We start from the raw sequence: 20,516 nt of genomic DNA on the forward strand, positions 1-20,516 counted from the left end.
TGTGTGAATATGGGTCCACAACTATTGTTTTATGATCCAATTATTTGTTGCTAATGCTGCTGTATGCAGAACACATCATGTGATATGCAGGGCTTGATGAATCCAAGGCTGGAATTAAAAATGCTAAAAGAAACATTAACAACCTTAGATATGCAGATGATACCACTTTGATGGCTGAAAGCGAGGAGGAGCTTAGGAGCCTTATAACCAACATGAAAGAAGAAAGCGCAAAAGCTGGGCATCCAGACTGATTGATAACTGGCAAATAGAGGGAGAAAATGTGGAGGCAGTGAAAAACTTTGTATTTCTAGGCACAAAGATTATTGCAGACATAGACTGCAGCCAGGAAATTAGAAGACGTTTTCTTCTTGAAAAGAGAACAATGACCAATCTCGACAGAATGGTGAAGAGTGGAGACATCACACTGGCAATGAAGGACCACATAGTAAAAGCAAAAGCATTCCCCATAGTAACTTATGGATGTGAGAGCTGGACCATAAGGAAGGCTGAGCGAAGGAAGATAGATGCTTTTGAACTGTGGTGTTGGAGGAAAATTCTGAGAGTTCCTTGGACTGCAAGAAGAACCAACCAGTCCATATTCCAGGAAATAAAGCCCGGTTGCTCACTGGAGGGAGGGATATTAGAGACAAGGATGAAATACTTTGGCTACATAATGAGAAGACACGAAAGCTTGGAGAAGATAATTATGCTGGGAAAAATGAAGGAAAAAAGAAGAGGGGCCAACCAAGGGCAAGATGGATGGATGTGAACCTTGAAGTGACTGGCTTGTCCTTGAAGGAGCTGGGGGTGTCGACGGCCGACAGGGATCTCTGGCATGGGCTGGTCCATGAGGTCATGAAGAGTCGGAAGCAACTGAATGAATAAACCCCAACAATGCTCCTGATTTTGAAAATTTGAAAATAACTCTGAAGTATAAATACACTCTTGAAAAAATATTTCCTGTGATCATCAGAAGACAACTATTAGAAATGTCAAAAAATGAAAATATGTGAAACTTTGTGAAAATATGGCAATACTGCAGTGAGACTTAATCCAGTGAGGCCGATTTGTAATACTAAACATGATTCAGTAACATAGGGTAAAAAGTACTTTCATCTGGAGCCTTGGATTTCTGATAGGTTTCCAATGAGCAATGAAAAAGATATGGAGCTTTGGACTATGCTTGGGAATGCCCTTGTTTGTCTTCAATCTAAACCATGTTTGTATAACTACGTTTTCTCCAACACTGTTGTTTCATTTTCCTGCAGCACTTAATGGTTTCCAGTATATTAAATGTTCAATGTAAGATGAGAATTTTCTGTCACAGGAAAAGTATCAGTATTTTTCTCTCTCTCCCTCCTCCCTCTCTCTCCCATACACAGATCGCTTCAGAAAGGTGTGTATATGTATGTGCACGTGTGTATGTGTATCAGCTGAACATAAAGCCATTTTCAGTCTATTCATTTTGTACCACATACCATTAAATATTTTGTAAAACCTTTAAATGCCTTTTAAGATATCACACCTCCTGACAAAAGCAATCTCCCCTATAATGAGAAAATCATGTTTTAACCCCGAGACCATTTCACAGCATCACATTCTAGGCAAAAGCAGATCTGGTGGAAAGGTGATATGGCCATGGCAATTCCCACCAAAAGTCCTTTTTTCTCCATCTGATCATGGTTATAACAGTCCCTCCATAGATATTCACACACACATATAGAAGTGTGCACACAAGCAGCATAAGGCTTTACTAGAAAAAATGCAAAATTAAGCATGAAAAACAATGAAAGTAAATGAACTGTCTATACACATACCATGCATGTGCAGTTCTTACAGCCATCTGTCCAGGATTCAAATTCTCTGTAGGTGGCCCCTTTCATGGTGCAAGTTCTTTCACAATAGCACTGATCCAATCTAGTCATTCTCTGCTCAGCTCGGGACAACTAGAAACATGGTTCATAAATAATCTGGTTAGCTGTAGAAAGGGTTATGAAACTACAACAAAAAGCCACTCATAACATCAAGTCTCGTTGAAGTACATAAAAGACATTTTGAAATTTAGAAACAAAAATCCAAACATTAATGTAAGAAAAAGTCAAAGTTGGAACATAACTTATCTCACAATAACAATTAAAGCAAGGTCTTTTTAATGGTATATATGTTCTGTGAAAACAATTGAGTTGTCTGTATAATTTTCTGCCTCAGTTCAGAGAAATGCATTTTTAATGAGCTCACGGACTCTCCTAGTCATTCAAATGGAAGCATGGAAAGTGAATCAATGTAACAAGCTCTTCTGGATGGATTTCCATGTGCACATCAGAGCTCACAGAAATTCATAGAATGTGCCTGGGTCTAATAACAAGTAATTTTCTTGTTTAATCTTTTTCTTTTCCTATTATTTAACAATTAACTGCAATTTTATGTGTTTTTACTTGGATGTAAGTCCTAATGTATGTTGGGGTGCTCACTCCCAGGTATGTAATGTAGAATTGCAGCCTCGGTTTTCAGTTCTTTACAAGGCCCAGCAATGGCACCTTTCCTCAGTGGTGCACTAATTTAATTTGGAAGTTTTGCTAGAGAATGTTTATTACCATTAAACTTTTGGCACATTCTGATGCAGAAGTTTTGCAGCACAATAATAAAAGTTTTAGTTTCTTAATATGAATCTTTAAAATAGTAATATTAGACTAAATAAAATATCAGTCTTACCTTATTAGACCTATTAAAATCAGGAGCACTTAAGATTACTGCCATGTACAAGTCCCATTCTTTTACATGGGTTTTTGGTTTATTTAAGACTATTTTTGCATTTAGCCCATAAATGAAATATCAAATAATACTTTTTATTCTAACTATTGTGGACCACTGATTTCAGGCACTGTCACAAATCACCAGGAGCCCCTGGTGGCGCAGCGTGTTAAAGCGCTGAGCTGCTGAACTTGCGGACCAAAAGGTAGCAGGTTCAAATCTGGGGAGCGGAGTGAGCACCCGCTGTTAGCCCCAGATTCTGCCAACCTAGCACAATCATAACCCATGTTATGATAACATGTATTTTACTATGCATAATTTATAGAGTGAACTACACAGCAAGCCCATTTTCAAAGCAAAGATAAAATAAAGTATTTGTTTCACTAACTATCATTAACACTATTCGTCTGTTATACAAGACAGTTTGCAACCTAAACCGAAAGCAAAGAACCAACATGCTGCTGCTTATTGTACTGGGGTGCTAAAACTCATTTTAAAGCCATCAAGACTGTTCCCTGTTTTTAATCTATCATCCAGTTTCATTTCTTTCACAAAGATGTTTCAGAGAACAGTGTTTGATAGAAGGTAGTGGGAGGGGGTATTTGTTCACTTTTCCTATTCTAAGAGCTCACGCTTAAAGAAGCCTTCAGCCATTAATCTCATCCCCTAAGTATTCTAAGCCACCAAATGGTTCTGTTCAAATGAACTGAATAATTGTTCTAATATTTATGACCTACTCCTCTCTTGAGTTTTGGCTCATTTTTCCATATAAAGAACAAATAAATGCAAGGGGCTGTGTTACATAAGAACACATTGAAAATACATATACTGGTATGCCCTTTCTCAAACACATACACAAACACACATACATACGAGGGCTATCCAGAAAGTAGATTACATTTTGGAATTAAAAATGAACAAAGTATAGGAGAAAACATTTACCATATGTGGTTGAAAGCCACAGCCAAATACCACTTCTCAACATAGTCGCCATTCAAATCTAGGCACTTATCATAGCGATGAAGGAGCTTTGCAACTCCTTCCCCACTAAACTCTGCCACTTGCGTCCTCAACCAGCTGGTCACCCCTTCCTGCAGCTGCGCAGCATCGCCAAAATGCTGCATTGCCAGCCATGCCCCCATTGTTGGAAACAAGTGGTTGAGGACACAAGTGGCAGAGTTTAGTGGGGAAGGAGTTGCAAAGCTCCTTCATCGCTATGACAAGTGCCTAGATTTGAATGACGACTATGTTGAGAAGTGGTATTTGGGTGTGGCTTTCAACTGCATAGGGTAAATGTTTTCTCCTATACTTTGTTCATTTTTAATTCCAAAACGTAATCTACTTTCTGGATAACCCTCGTATATCAGTAGAGCCGAGGAACCCATACAGTGTCTCCCATCACTGTGTGAGAACACCTTTTTGAGAAGCTCCTTACCTTTGCAGAGGTTTTGGCTAAAATATCCTGCAGCTCCATAATTTTCTGCACAAGTCCATGGAAGTCATTACATGTTGGGCATGCTGAAATTACAAACACTTCATTTGTCAAATTGTGCTTCTTTTAGGCTACAACCCTGTATGCACATATCTGGATGTAAGTCTCACTGAGTTTAAGAGGACTTACTTCTCAGTAAGCGTGCATAGGCTTGCCCTGTACAACTATTAAAATTTAGCTGATAATCAGTATATTTTAAGAGAGTTCTTAAATTTAACAACACCAAATTTAAACAAGATGCACCAGATTATATGTAATGCTAAAAGAAGAAGCAGACTTACTGCGGTTAAGATCTGGGCACTGAGAGATATATCCTTGAGGCATGACAAGTAATTGAACATCTTGCATTATGCCCTGTGTACAAGAGAGAGAAAAGAAAAAATATAATATTTTTTATTTTCCCAGGGTAATATTTGAAAACAAGTATTTTCTGATTACATCTTTTAGTCCGCAGAAAAGTTATTGTACTCTTTTCCAGCAAAAGCAATTTCTATAAAATCAAAATCTCATGCTTTCCCTTCATTTAACATTTGTAAGTCAGAGAGGGAAGTAAATAGATGTGCATGTACATATTGATATACATATACATTCAAACATTTTCAGAGACCCGAGATTAAATGTCAAGGTGTAATTAAGTGGCAAGCGCTGGTTGCTCTGAGTTCCACATTACTTTTATTCAGTCGCCAAAGAAAGTGTTACCAGTGACCTTTAATTTTTTAAAAATAATGTGAAGTTTCACTGAGTTTTGAGATGTTAATTGAAATAAAAGAGCACAAGCTACAGCTGTTGACACTCAACGAAATTTCTTTCAGTTTAATGTAGCCAATGCAGGTTTTTTTGTGGTGATTTGTATAGTAAATTACTGAAGACCCATAAAAACTACACAAAACATGGATGAAGTCAGTATCCTGTGCTCTTGGACTATTTCTACATCCTAGATAGAGTGGGTAGATCAGTGGTTCTCAAGCTGGGGTCCCCAGATGTTTTTGGCCTACAACTCCCAGAACTCCCAGCAAGATTTCTGGGAGTTGAAGGCCAAAATTATCTGGGGACCCCAGATTGAGAACTACTGGGATAGATGGAAGGTCACAAAAGTGCATTTTATGTTACAGACCTTGAAAGTACTCTCACTCTATTTTCATCATGTCATCCTCTACTTTATTTTGAATAGTGCACTTGAATGTAGATTCACTCACCTATCCAACTTGTCAATCATGTTGCCCTGATTTCTTTCAGCAGAAGGATCCACCATACTAACCTGCACATACACTAATGTCTATTTTTTAATGCTAAGTAGAACTGGGCTTAGGTAGCTCTTGGACAGGAAAGCAGAAGACCCCCAGAGAGGATTAGGAATGGACAAAACATTTCTTGCATAAAATTCTGGAGTGATCCTGTCAATACTGGATTAGAATGCCAATGATCTGACTCAATGTAAGACAGTTTCCTATGTTGGGAAGATATGGTTAGTCGCCTCATTTCTTTTTAAAGTTACATCAGATTTCCAGAGAAAGAGCCAGAGCAAGTGCTTTGTTAAATGGAAGGTAGTAAAATATAGCATCAACATTGGTCTGAATGTAGATACACTCACTGATCCTATGAAATCAGTAGTAAAAGAGTCAATTCAATCTTTGATTTAAAGCACACACAAGTTCTTTTGTTATCTATCAGTTGCCATCATTACAAAAAATATGTGGAGCATAAAGGATGTGATACCTTGGCCCCATACAATGAGAAAGGTAAGGTAGAAATAAAATGTTAAATTGATAAGTATGGAATATATGAAATATTTACAGCTGGTTGGAGATATTGTAGTGTAATTGTTGAGCTCTAAAATCCAGAATTAGTTCTGTTTAAAGTATTCACTTTGCAATTTTTGGGCAGGATCATATACATCAGTAAAATAATATAAAACCATAATTAAAATCTCAATTCACATAAAGCTTCACTAAGGGAGAAACAGCATGATCTGGTATAAATTTCTACTTCCAGAGGCCTGTGTAAGGATGTACGTTTTGACTTGCTGTCAAAAATGCACATAATGAAAGAAACTAGGAGCACTTCAGAAGGAAAGAAGTGAGTTCTACAAGCTAGAGCTACCCTAGATAAAACCTTTTCATATACCACTGCTTCCTGAACCTCTAAAGTTGGTGCTATTAATAACAAGCCCTCCCTGGAGATGTGAGCACTGATACTGGCAGGTGTTCTTTCAGATAGTTGGGATGTAAGTCATGTAGGATTTATAATGACAAATTTAGCACCATGTATCAGGAAACAAATCAGCAAATAAGACCTTTCCTTAGGGACAGTGAAGGAACATAAAGAATTGGCAGATGCGGTGTATCTGGAGACAAATTTAATTTTCTATCTCTTTAGCTAGACCAGGAATGGCCAACTTGGATGGAAGATGGCTATTCTCGCAACACAACTGGAAGCAATGCAATCTCATTTCCAGTTCTGGGAACTGGTAAAAAAAACCAGCAAATCCCATAGTAATAGGAGAAGTGGAGAGCAAGGAAGTCAAACTGCTAAAAGTTTGTGTTTGTTTGAATGTTTGTGTTCGTTTGAATGTTCGTGTTGTATTTTTCAGCCTTTTTTAGACTAAAAATAGGGTCTGGTGTCTTTTGGAAATTTCTGGGTCTAGGACTGCTTGTTCACCACCATCTGAGCTATATCAATTGTTGTCCTACTATTTAACTATTTCCTAAGCCATACAGCACTAAATCCTTAGTTCTATATCATTCTGATTTTCTGATAGTAGTTTCATGCTTTTGTTAAAAGCAACTACTGAAAATGCCAAACATAAGGCCTAGACCCCCCAAAGGCATCAAATTCTATCTGATCTTGAAAGCTAAACAGCCTTTCTTGAGAGGCTGCCAACAAATACCAGATGCCATAGGCTACATTTCAGAGGAAGGAACTAGAAAAACCACCTGTGAGTATTCCTTGCCTAAGGAAACCCTATGAAATTCATGAAGTTGTCATAAGTCAACCCATGATTTGAAGCCACGTATATACACAGAACTACCAGAGAACTCAAACATTCCCTGAAAGCTCTGGTAGCAAATTGCGTATTCATGTTATGATCCATTAAAAGAAACTATTTTCAGATATCTATTTTCTTCAGATTCCAGGATAAATGTTAATGAGACCCACCCTTCCTCCATGACTGATGTTTGCATTTTCTATATTGTCAATGAGTATGTATTTGTATTTGCAAAATCTTCAGGAAAAGGAAAATTCATTTCACAACTATGCCCTTCCCCAATTGCTGTTTGCTGTCTTTCAAAAAGAAAGGGAGTCATATGAATGTCTTTCTAGTTTGGAATGGTAGAGGAATTTTCTTTTTTCCCAGTGTCATATCTCTCGTCCAATAACGTTAAAAGATTCTGCCTTCTGTCTTGTTTATTCTGATTGTTGCACTAATATTTTTCCTGTTATCTCTCTCCATGTTTCTGATGTTTTTGTTGTGTGCATATGACCACAGCAATTTTCTTGGCTAAATTTGTTGAAAGGGGGTTGCCTTTACCTTCTTCTGAGGCCAACAGAGCATAATTTGCCCAAGGTCAAGTGGATTTCTGTAAGATATAGAATAAGGGCAGGGGTTTGTTTGTTTTTTTGACATTTTAGTTTCACACTGGGTGGAGCTAAAAGTCATGGGTGGTGGTTCACAGGTGGGGGATTTGGGGGAATGGCATACTTGTATCATATGTATTTGATTATCTTTAGAAGTTTTCTTTCTCATATTATGTATGCCATTAATTCAATTAATAAACACTTTTTAAAAATTAAAAAAGATTTCTGTGGCCAGATGGGGATTTGAACCCTGGTCTCCCAGTCTTCCCAGTCCAACACTCAAACCATGCTGGCTGGAAAATTGAAAGGATGCATACAGATTGGATATGCTATTCTATAAGGTTCCTGCTTCCTTATAATTAATTTCATTTATTTTACTATTTTTTTCCCCAGTGTGGGATCTAAGGTGGTCCAGGTTTGCTGCTGGACTTGTAATGTGACCCTCCCTCTCCCTCTAGTGTTCCCCTAGTGTTTTACCCCTTCTATTAGCCTCCCCCCTCCCATAACCTGCTATGTTAACTGTGTCTTTAAACAGTGCAGTCTCATGACTGCCTCTCTAGGGAACTGTGTTTCTCCTTCCCAGGCCATTTGTGCCCCACTCTGTGCTGATCATGGACTATAACAAATCTTCTTCTTGTTGTTGACTGGGATTGCTGGAGATGTTTGGAGATGTCTGGGCTATGACTCCACTGGAAATGCTGGGTGGGACTTAGAAGCTGCAGTCCAAAATATCTGGTAGGAACAGGTGCCCTTACAGAGAAAAATGACTGAGCAAAATTCGCTTTCCCATTCACTCTATTACTACTACACCTGAAAGCAGAACAACTCACCAACTCTGAAAAACACAGGCATATTAGGATACCTATATTGGCAAGCAATTCACAAAATTATGGTGACTTTTAATACACTCTAAATGATTAGAGAAGAATGACATTTACAGTGATTATTGTAGCAGAAGTGATGCTTAAGATGCATATATGCCAAGTGGAAATGATCAATTTTTGCTTACTATGGGTTTTTTTTTCAGAAACAAAGTGTGTGTGCATGTTTTCTGGCTAATACACAATTTAGAATTACTCGTCTGAACAATAAAAGTATCAAGCCACAAAGGGATTTAAAGGTCAGGACCATAATGTTGAATTAGGCTGGAAGCTAAGTACAATCATCAAAGAAATGTTTAGATGTGCTCTCACTTTCCAATACCTTTTAGGAGGCAGGCTGTAGCATTCTGCAGCACTTAAGGTCTCTGAATCATTTACAAAGGCAGCCCTACATTGGCTGCATTCTGATATGCAGTTCTGGAGTTCAAATAGAAATGGGTGATCATGGTAGAATGGTAGTATCCTTGTCCCCAGGATGTGCACAGCAGGAATGTCAGCTGTACCTGATAAAATGAGCTCATGGCTACTGCCACAATCTCAAAACTATTCCAGGTATACAATAATAATAATAATAATAATAATAATAATAATAATAATAATAATAATAATAATAATAACAACAACCATTCATCATTTACTGCACCCTCGCAGTGATGTTGACCGGCTATATCTGCCTAGAACAGGGGTCCCCAAACTAAGGCCCGGGGGCCAGATGCGGCCCATCAAAGCCATTTATCCGGCCCCCACAGCACAAGGGAAGAAGGGGGTTGGGCTAAATAACCCAAGGGGTCTCTTCTTCTCTTCCAACACTTATTATTATTATTATTATTATTATTATTATTATTATTATTATTATTAACATTGAGGCTGGGTGGCCATCTGTCAGAGGTGCTTTGCTTGTGCTTTCGGTACACAAAGGCAGAAGGGGATTGGACTCAATGACCCAAGGGGTCTCTTCCAACCCTCTTTGTTGTTGTTGTTGTTGTTGTTGTTGTTATTGCTCAGTGGCCAACTATAGTCCGGCCCTCCAACGGTCCGAAGGATCATGAACTGGCCCCCTGTTTAAAAAGTTTGGGGACCCCTGGCCTAGAAGATCAGGGGGCAGAGGACTCTTACAAGTAAAACAAGCAGTCAAAGAAGAAGAACAAGCCCTGGCAGAATATGTAAAGCAAAGTGAAGAACCTGCTTTGATTGAAGTCAAAAATCAGAAACTCCTCAAAGCACAGCAGACAAAAAACCAGTACAAGAAAGCCACACTACAAACTAGAGCTGACAGCTGGCACAACAAAACATTGCATGGAAAGTTCCTTGACAAAATTGAAGGAAGAGTTGATAAGGAGAAGACCTAGCTATGGCTCACGAATGGGACCCTGAAGAAGGAGACAGAAGGCCTGATCCTTGCAGCCCAGGAGCAAGCCATCAGAACAAATGCAATTAAGGCCAAGATCGAAAAATCAACTGATGACCCAAAATGCAAACTGTGCAAGGAAACTGACGAAACCATTGATCATATCCTCAGCTGCTGTAAGAAAATCGCACTGACAGACTACAGAGGCACAACTATGTGGCCCAAATGATTCATTGGAACTTATGCCTCAAGTACCACATCCCAGCAGCAAAGAACTGGTGGGATCACAAACCTGCAAAAGTATTGGAAAATGAGCACGCAAAGATACTGTGGGACTTGCGAATCCAGATTGACAAAGTTCTGGAACACAACACACCAGACATCACAGTTGTGGAAAAGAAAAAGGTTTGGATCATTGATGTTGCCATCCCAGGTGACAGTCGCATTGATGAAAAACAACAAGAAAAACTCAGCCGCTATCAGGACCTCAAGATTGAACTTCAAAGACTCTGGCAGAAACCAGTGCAGGTGGTCCCGGTGGTGATGGGCACACTGGGTGCCATGCCAAAACATCTCAGCCGGCATTTGGAAACAATAGACATTGACAAAATTACGATCTGCCAACTGCAAAAGGCCACCCTGCTGGGATCTGCGCGCATCATCCGAAAATACATCACACAGTCCTAGAATCTTGGGAAGTGTTCGACTTGTGATTTTGTGATATGAAATCCAGCATATCTATCTTGTTTGCTGTGTCATAATAAAATAATAATAATAATAATAATAATAATGACCTTTATTTATACCCTGCCACTATCTCCTCAAACGGACTCAGGCCGGCTCACAGAAGCACTCCAAGTGCCACATATACACAACAATACACAAGTATATACACAGTGATATATACACAACAATGCACATAATATCCCAGCTAATAAAATTGTAAAAATTATAAAATTTCCTAAAACGCAGTAGAACCTGTGAATAAAGCTGGCTACAATCATGTTCAGGTCAGGATTCCAGGTTTGCAACTGCTTTTACAATGCAAATTTCATACCATCAAAAAGGTTGCATGAAATTTAGAGTTAGAGACAATTAGAGACAAACGGCACTACCCTCAGCATCTTGTCTATTGTGTCTGAATTCAGCTTCAGTCTGTCTATCCTTCACAAATACATGGCTATTTGGCTTTACAATAAGTCTTCCCCCAAAAGACTATGAATATGTCTCAAAGTAGCCCTAAATCACCAAATGGCACTTCCTCACACAGAGAACTGTATGCTTAACAATTTCAGATGCAACCAAAAGTCCTTTCTGTGCCAATCAGTCCCATCACCTCTCAACCGTATGACACGAATTCTCTATGTGATACAGAAAAATGTTCCCATCTACAGAAGTATAGGATAGACTTTTCTTCTTCTCCAAAAGAGCTTCCAAATTGCTTTGCCTTTAACTTACTTTCTTTTCACTCATTTGTTCTTGTTCACTTTATCATGAACAAAATACTACATCAAATCCTATTCAGCCAGAGCCTTTTAATGAATAGTTAACATTTAGAGTACTATATAGATTCTAAAACCAACCAACACTGTATGTACACTATTACAAACCCAAAGTAATGCTTTTCTGATCAAATAAATCACTTGCATTTATAAGATAAGAACACTTATGTTCATAGTCATGATATTACACTTCCAGAAAGTAAAATAAATGCATACATTACCAGTGCAAAAAGCCTAGTAATAAAAAGTGCCACTTTGTTCAAGAAAAAGATTGAATTATAAAGATAATGTCTAAGTGGTGCAAGACATGCCCTTTGGATTGGTATAAGATAATATAAGTGTTAGCAAACAGGGGGGGGGGGGGGATATAGTACCATATTATCACCAGACCCAAGAATACCGGACATTCAGTGATTTGAAGTGTCTTCTACAAAATCAGTATTGCTTTGGGTAAAAGGTTATTTCTAACTATATTAACTACAAATCCATGCTTTTCTTTGATTTTTACTTGGGGCAGGGCGGGGGGAAAAACATACCTTAAAATAGCCATGAGCACTATTTCTTTGTCCTAACCAAAACGCAGTGCCAACAGGTAAATCCATATAGGGCTTTTCCACCACTCTTTCATAAATTCTGTTTTTAATAAAGAAAAAAGGAACAAAAATTCAAGGTAAAATAGAAGTCACTTTAATTCCACTCATTGACAATCTAGAATGATACAGCTTCAACAGCAATACGAAATTAAACTCTTACTTACTTATTGCAGTCTACATGCAAAATCAAGTGTGACGCACTGATTGCTAAAGACAGCCTGTGCCACTTGTCATCTGCCAAGATGTAAGGAAACACTTCAGTATGTGAGCGATGAGTTCCTGAACGATAGTGCAATCTAATTTCATTTCTATGGCCGCTGCTTTCTAGTTCCAAGTACCTGCATCAGAAGTGGAACAGCATGTTATGAGGCAATATTAACACTAAAAAAAACAACCCACACACTCCATGCTTGTTTAAAAACAGAACTGACAGAAAGTTTAGCACACAATCTCATTCTTGCTAAAGCTAGTTAGGGCTGATGGGAATGTGATCCAATAACAATTGGAGAGCTGTGTGATTCTGATCCCTGATTTATTGGATGTTCAGAAACACTTCTAAATCAAATTAATAGGATACTTATGAATCAGACCTTGTTAAGAGACACTACAGTGTCATGGACAACTCAATACAAGACGATTTCTGCAGGACACAGAGTATGTGAGCATAGCTAGTAGCCAGCTTTTGTTGCAAATACTATTTTAAATATTTTACTGGTGTAAGAAATAAATAAAATTTACATAAACACAGGTAAAATAAAAACAGTTGGGAAAATAGGTAATTTAAATGATGACTGAGACCTTCTGTTTTGTAATTATAGTCTAGACAAGATTCAGCCCTTCTTATCTAACATTCTCATTGCCATATCAATCTGTTGGGATATGCTATAAATGTGTATTAGCATTCTAAAGGCTCCTTACAAGGTTCCATTTCACCTTACATTTTATATTATATTAGTTTATGCCAGTGGTTCTCAACAAGAGCCCCCACATGTTTTTGGCCTTCAACTCCCAGAAATCCTAACAGCTGGTAAACTGGCTGGGATTTCTGGGAGTTGTAAGCCAAAAGCATCTGGGGACCCTGGGTTGAGAACCACTGGCTTATGCAATGAAAGAGAACTGATGCTAAAAAAAAATTCAGTTCTCGAAACATTTTCCTAAGACCAAGCTTGGGTAGCAAAATTGTAAAAATACCACCATTTCCCCTTCTCTTCTGAAAGGGGATGCTTTTCCTTGATGATCAGAAAGCAGTGACAGCTGCCGATTTACATCTGAATCAGGAGCAAATCAAGGTACCAAGCTGCTTTGGAAATAGAGTTCAGCACCTTGGATAGCTCCTTTAAATTTTAGAATAAGCACCTAATGGATTCATCACTAGAAAAATACCAGCCACCATTGGTGCTCTGGTATCCTTTTATCTCATAGAGTGTAACTGCAGATGCTACCATATTTCATAGTAAGAAACAGGAGCATTTCCACTGAAATTCAATGATAATAGTAAACACAACACCAGTGCATCCCCAACCTCTTGGTGAAGGGCACTATGGTTCCCTAACTCTAGGAAGTTGTTCACCTGTAGTGCTATCCCGCCCCCAGGCCCATCAGTCTGTTTGTTGTCAATCTCTACCCTTGATATATTGTGTGCTACTGTGAAATATCCTTCTCACTTTAGTTCAGTGGTTCCCAACCTGTGGTCCATGGACCACCAGTATTCCCCAAGAACTAAAATATGGTCCACGGCCTCACCATTACTACACCATTGCAACAAGAGCATCTGGTCTTTTGAAACTCTCTTACAGTGCCAAGGCAATGGGGATGTTGGGAGGGGAGAGACTGACTACCCACGAAAGGCACGGCAACAAGCCTCCTGACTGCTTCTTCTTCTCCCTGATGTGATCTATCCAATGCAATTTTCTGAATCAGTACCCCAAATAGCCAAACCAGATCTAAAGTTGATCAAAATCTGATTCATAACCCTTTTGGTACTAATGTTGGTTAGTGGTCCCTGGCTAAAGTGATTTCTGGTCAAAGTAATCCCTGGTCAAAGTGGTCCCTAGTCAAAAAAAGGTTGGGAACCACTGCTTTAGCTTGAACGTAAATAGAAATATCTGTTTGACTGGTGGGTATTCAAACAGGTACTCTGACTATACAAACTGTTCCAGAACATATTCAGGCAAACATGGGCTGCATCCTGCTTCAAACCTTTTAAAATCTGGGATGAAATAAGATCAAGGCTGGGATAAAACATGATGTACTTTTCATGACATTGTCAGAAATTGCATCATTACATAACAATAAGTGCCATGTGCTTCTATATCTTGTGATAGATGCTTTTTATTGATAGGCTAGAAATGATATCACTTTTCACAACCCTAGCATATGGCAACACTGCAGCTGGCATAACTATTTTACTTCTTCCACATAGTCTTATTCAAACCTCTGATGTGCAAGTAAGAAAAAACATGAAAAGAAATAATTAATATCTATGAATGAAACCATGCGATCCATTATGAATGGCCTTTTCACATATATGTGACAACTGTGAGAGCTAGTGACATCCTTTCTAAAGCAAAATACTCACAGCTAACAAAATTATATTGACTTTTTTTGTTTCATTGGCAAAGTCCTGTTAAAATCTAAAACTTGATGCACTTTGTGGGCAGTAAATATAATTCATTAGTACAAAAGGCTTTTTCTCCCATTTGATCTTTTATTACCTAGAATAAATTATATTCTGTTTCCAAAATTCATGTTTTACATTGCTAAGACATTCAACATTAAGTGAAGCTTAGCCCTGAGAAGAAAACAGTCAAATATGGCAGGATTTTAATCATTTTAAATGGCCTGCTTTATAGCAAATGCTTGAAGTGATTCCAAGTTTGCAAAGTGGTTCAACAGAATGCAGAGTAAGCATATTTGAAGCAAAAACCTTCCACTATTCATGAAGTCAAGACTGATAATATTTTTAAATGTTGAGCATTTTAAAATTGGATATGAAATTAGTGTATTATTCATTATTTACTTTCAAACTGGGTGACAACACCCTGCAGAGATATTACAATTAGCCATGAGAGAAGAGGTTTTCATTAGGCACAAGATAAGCACAATATAACAAACACAAAGAAATGGTTGTCATTGGGACATTTTCTGATCTCAGATGCAGCAAAAACAAAAAGTGACTGCAATATGGTTGTGTACAAGCTATGACTGAACTGTGTAGGTGGATTAAGGATGGAGATAAGGAGCTCAACAGAGATAATTGGTGGGGGGTTGATTGGCAGAACAAACACAAGTCGTAGAAGAGTGGGATGAAGGATGGGGGAGAAGCAGAGGACCATGTTCAGCACTGCAAATGGCTTCCTTATTTTTCTCATTAATAACACAGGAGCTTAAGTTTCTTGTACACAAAACTTCAGGATAAAATGGAAATAACACAAGCAGGTTTCTTATTAAACCATAGCTCATAGCTCCGGTTCATGCAATCTCAACATGTGCAACCAAATACATTTTCTACAGGTAGATGAACTTTACAAAACATGTTATCATCATTGCCATATCCTGCTATTCCCTCTTAAAAGAGACTCAAAGTGGCTAAGACTCTTCTGGCAGCTTGAAGATTAAAGTCCAATGATATTTTTCTGCTTGTATCAGTGGAACCCTCTATAGCTTTCTCTCCACCGCATACCAAAAATATCCACTCCAAAAGGTTGAAGCCCTTGAAAAGCAGATTTTTCCAGAGGGGGAAATCCCACTGCACAGCTGGACCTCCATTTGCAGAACATTAGCTTCCACCCTACTATGTTTATTCTAAAACAAACTTGAATTTACTTCATCAGATGTAAAACTCTAGGGGTCTCATCACATTCATTTTCAGCATTGTAGGATGCTTTGGCCCCAGTTGAGCCACAAAACCCCACGCCACCTATCAGATGATTCTGGTGGAGCTCCATTTATACTACACTTTTTCTCTGTTATTTAAAGCATCGTTTTATAAAATTTTGGCACTGGCTTTTCAGAAAGCAGTATCAGTGTTACAACCAATGATGCCTAGGTAGGCCAATTCACACTTCTCATGGAATAAAACCCCGTTGTTTTGAATTAGGACATTGGGAGTGTAATCCAACTGCTAGTCTCAACTACACTAGACTCAATGAATCCGTAGGCTTTATATATGTGTTTTTTTATTTAGCAACTGATTAAATTATTTTATTCTAGTTGGAAATAAAAATCTGATTTAGTTCTAGATGGATTTGTATATGTCCTAAAGTAGCACTCTTCACTCAAAATTTTGGAAAAATGTATTTATTTCACAATATTTGGTAAATGGAACTTATATGTGCTCGGAGCAAAAAACTTAGACTACATTTGTTGGCTTTCAGATATTTTTCCCTGAAAATTCAGTGAACATCGACATTGGTGTAGTTTAATAATTCATACAAGTTTCTTATATTTAACTTTTGTGACAATTGCTGGCACAAGTTGTGATGGGGCCATATCCTTCTTAATTGCCCCGAGTCTTGCCACACTGATATAGAATTAAGGAAACCTTGCAATACATGAACCTGATTTTTTACATTACATTTTCTACAAATCAATCATAATTATTTCTGTTTGGTTATTTGATATCCTGCCCTGTATCCCAAAAATCTAGAGAGTATATGAAAAATTTAGACCAATGTAAAACATTAAAACAAAACCAACGAGGTTTAAATAATTTAAAGACATAATAACCAACTTAACACTAATTAAAACAGTTTACAGTCACTTACAGATTTAGTTAAAATCCATGATTTAGATTGGTATTGAAATCATGACTCCAGGGAAAGAGGCATTTCAGGGAACACAGCTGATGAGGTTTTCTCTTATATCCTCCTTATACTACTGCATATCAATAAGTCAAAAATGGTTTATGATCACACTATAAAAACATTATGACATGTGTATCCCCCTTAATGGAATACACCAGACCTCCTCCACCGACCTCCGTCCTTGGTCAGTCATATATACAGAGAGGCACTCTTTCATGTATTCAGATCCCAGACCATACTACTTTGCCAACTTGTTTTGATGGGCCACCTGGAGGGGACTGAGGACACTGAATAATTACATGTTGATGAGATCCCAAGAGGCAAACAAAATTCTAGCTTAACAATGCACTTGGGTTCTGTTTCCATGTTGACACTGAACAACATGTGAATCAGTCTAATGAGCACAGTTGATTCCCTGATGGAAAACAAGTACAAATGTAAAGCTACCTCAGGGGCCGGGCTGTGGCGCAGGCTGGTAAACAGCTGTTGCAATAAATCGCTCTGACCATGAGGTCATGACTTCGAGGCCAGCCCGTGGCGGGGTGAGCACCCGTCAATTAAAAATAAAATATAGCCCCTGCTCGTTGCTGACCTAGCAACCCAAAAGATAGTTGCATCTATCAAGTAGGAAATAAGGTACCACTTATTAAAAAAAAGTGGGGAGGCAAGTTTAACTAATTTACAACGTTGGAATGAGGAAGTGAGGAAGTGCTATCAGAGTGGATGATGAAGCAGCTGCTCTCCCCTGTGGCCAGAATCGAACATCCCCTCAGGAGAAGGTTAAATTGCCTCTGCGTCTGTCTGTCTGTTGTCTCTGTCTCAATGTGTTTATGGGCATTGAATGTTTGCCCTATATGTACATAATGTGATCCGCCCTGAGTCCCCTTCAGGGTGAGAAGGGCGGAAAAAAATACTGTAAATAAATAAATATTTCAGTACAATTTGCTATAACAGACAGGAATCAGAGGGATGGGTACATCAACAGTAAACTACATTGATACCTACACATAAGGTGTCTGTATTCCAACCAAGCAATGTGTTTCTGATTTAATTCTGTTAATTGGTAATTTGGACTACTATTGGTACACAAAGAGGGTCCTTTCCATAAGATCTTGGGGCATAGACAAGATAATATGGGAACAGACTCTGAGATACCACAGATTTATAGCACTTAGGGCTATAAAAAAGTTTATCAACAACCATTTGAATTTTGTGTTTTAAACAAATTGAGTCTGCAGTCATCTCAGTTCAGAGTTATCAGGATCCTGATTCCTACTGCTGCATTCTCAGGCAAGATCTTGAAAGATATCACTATCTAGATTGCATTACTATAATGCACACAAGGTATAGCCAAGGCATGTGCTGCAATAGCTCAGTCTAGCAGCATCCGGAACTATTACCAGGTAGGATTGGTGAAGAGTTCTGTACCTTTAATGGTTGTGTAGAAGATGACATTTCATTAGATGTTTTTGTCACCCAATTAGGAAGCAAGTAACCCCTGCAGACATTCTCTCTTCTACTTAGCTATTGAATGGAAAGGAGTCTTCTAATGTTTTCAGTCTAGCAATCTTACAGCAAGCATGAATTCAAATTATGTTATGGTACAAGGACAAAAGAGACACTGAGTTGACTTGAGCAGGAAGGTGCAAGTGAAGAAACACAGCAAATTGTACTGAAACCAGGGAAAGGGGTAGGGATGCCTTAAAACCTGCAGGGCTCAGAAGAAGGACCCCGCACACACGCTGTCCTGGGTTCCTGCTGCTCCTTGGATTGGGCGTGACACTCCTACACACACTGCAGCCAATACACTAATTTTTAGTTATTTATTTACTATATTTATACCCCGCTCTTTGCAACCCCGAAGGGGACTCAGAGCCATGTACTGTATAAGTACATGGCTCTGAGACGGAGGCTGGTCAAGATGGAGTCTGGCAGAACTAAGCGGCCAGAGTGAGTCCCCAGGAGCTGAGCCAGGGGCAGCAAGGGAAACAAACACTACCCCTTCCCTCAAAGCCCCTGGGGATGGTACCTTCACTTTTTGCTGTTGCCTGAGGCCCTGCAGCCGTTGTCCTTTTTATGCTCCAGCCTCTGAGCAGCAGGTGTTGCTTGCTGGCTTTGCGGAGTCAGGGACTCAGTTCTGCCAGGAGCGAGTCCCCAGGAGCTGAGCCATTCACTCCAAACCTGGAGAAAGGCTCTCTTGCATAGATTCAATGTTAATTCATTAGCGTTCACTCAGCCCAATACAGCCCCCAGACACTAATTCTCATCCACAGCTTTTCTAGCAATGGATGAAACTAATGAAAAGCTCATCCTTTAAGAGCTCAATAAAATGTCATCCAAATAGCAACAGCAATACATACACTTAAAATAACCAAAGAATCTCTGTGAATCCTGATGGATGCTGTACATGAATGATCAAGTTGTTGAATTAGAGTTCCCTAATATCAACTTCTGAACCTGGCTTTGAAGAAGGACTAAAACTACTATAAAATGTTCACTTACTGAATAATGCTGAGAGCTACAGAAGAACCAGTATACTCCCTTGCCTAGTTCCTGGTGTAGACCACTTATTCAGTAATCGATATTGTTTCAGTCACAAATCTAGGCATGCAGACTAAAATGAGCCCAAAGCAGGAGTAGGCAACTGCAGTAGGTCTGGGAGTCAATCAGTGCATAGAAATGATCAAAAATCAGAAATTTTCAATGTTATATACTGCACTTTTCTATTTAAAAGGTAAATTGGCAATACTGGTGACTTCTAGGAAAAGTATGAGGTTCACTTTTTTGCCTTTAGAAAAAGTGGTAAAAAGGTAAAGCCAAAACTACATACTACATAAGAGGCCAAAATTACATCCTTGCAGTGCCAATTTAAGGACATTCCCTATTTAATTCTAAACAAAAACACAGTTGGCTTTAATCTAAATCGTTATGCAAGGATGTTGGATAGTATAGATTCCTCTCTACCTGATCTTTCTGTTTAGAAATGCCCCATCCAACATAGAAGTTTTAGAACTAGGAATATGTATTACATAGCCAGAAGCCCTTCCTAACAAACTCAGATTGATGGAAGAATCTGAAAAATTGTATCCTGAAGAACACATTCTTGGTAGCCTCTCTAATGCAAGACAGCTCAGGATCAAAGCGTAAATTGCTATGCTCTTTCCATTTATTGGCATGGCATCCAGGGGTCTATAAAGTAAGGAGACCAATATCTGCTTACCTCTCCTGCTAGTCTGCCTGAATCCATTCCTTCCTCTGCCCAAAGCCATTCTAGCACTCTGCCCTTGATATTTCCTTATACAGTACATGGCACATGCATTTCACCCAAAATACAAAACAAGAAAAAGTCATCATAAATATGAAATTATCCAAGAATAGATCCATCCTCACTGTTTCACAGGTCTTTAATACATTGTACAGTATATTCCTACTTTTACTCCACCCTCTGCCTTTCACTTCAATATTCTGCAACTACACATACTGTTTTTCAGGAGCCAATAGAGATAACACTCCTGCTTCTTTTATGCCTTGCTCTTTCACTGAAACCTGGCTAAAGCCTGATAACAGA

At 38.6% G+C, this 20,516-nt stretch overlaps 1 protein-coding gene across 5 annotated transcripts in view; it reads right to left on the reverse strand.

Moving 5' to 3' along the window:
- Positions 1–20,516, reverse strand: part of nell2 (neural EGFL like 2) — a 185,518-nt gene that overhangs the window by 134,132 nt on the left and 30,870 nt on the right. For all 5 annotated transcript variants that reach the window (XM_062982513.1, XM_062982514.1, XM_062982512.1 and 2 more), the window contains exons 4-8: positions 12,308–12,481; positions 12,087–12,183; positions 4,525–4,597; positions 4,187–4,269; positions 1,818–1,946 (exon numbers count right to left, since the gene is read on the reverse strand). In XM_062982513.1, the coding sequence (XP_062838583.1) occupies positions 1,818–1,946; positions 4,187–4,269; positions 4,525–4,597; positions 12,087–12,183; positions 12,308–12,481 (556 nt within the window). The remainder of the gene's footprint in view (positions 1–1,817; positions 1,947–4,186; positions 4,270–4,524; positions 4,598–12,086; positions 12,184–12,307; positions 12,482–20,516) is intronic.

The sequence above is a fragment of the Anolis carolinensis genome, chromosome 5 (assembly GCF_035594765.1).
Source record: "Anolis carolinensis isolate JA03-04 chromosome 5, rAnoCar3.1.pri, whole genome shotgun sequence".
Classification (NCBI taxonomy): Eukaryota; Metazoa; Chordata; class Lepidosauria; order Squamata; family Dactyloidae; genus Anolis; species Anolis carolinensis.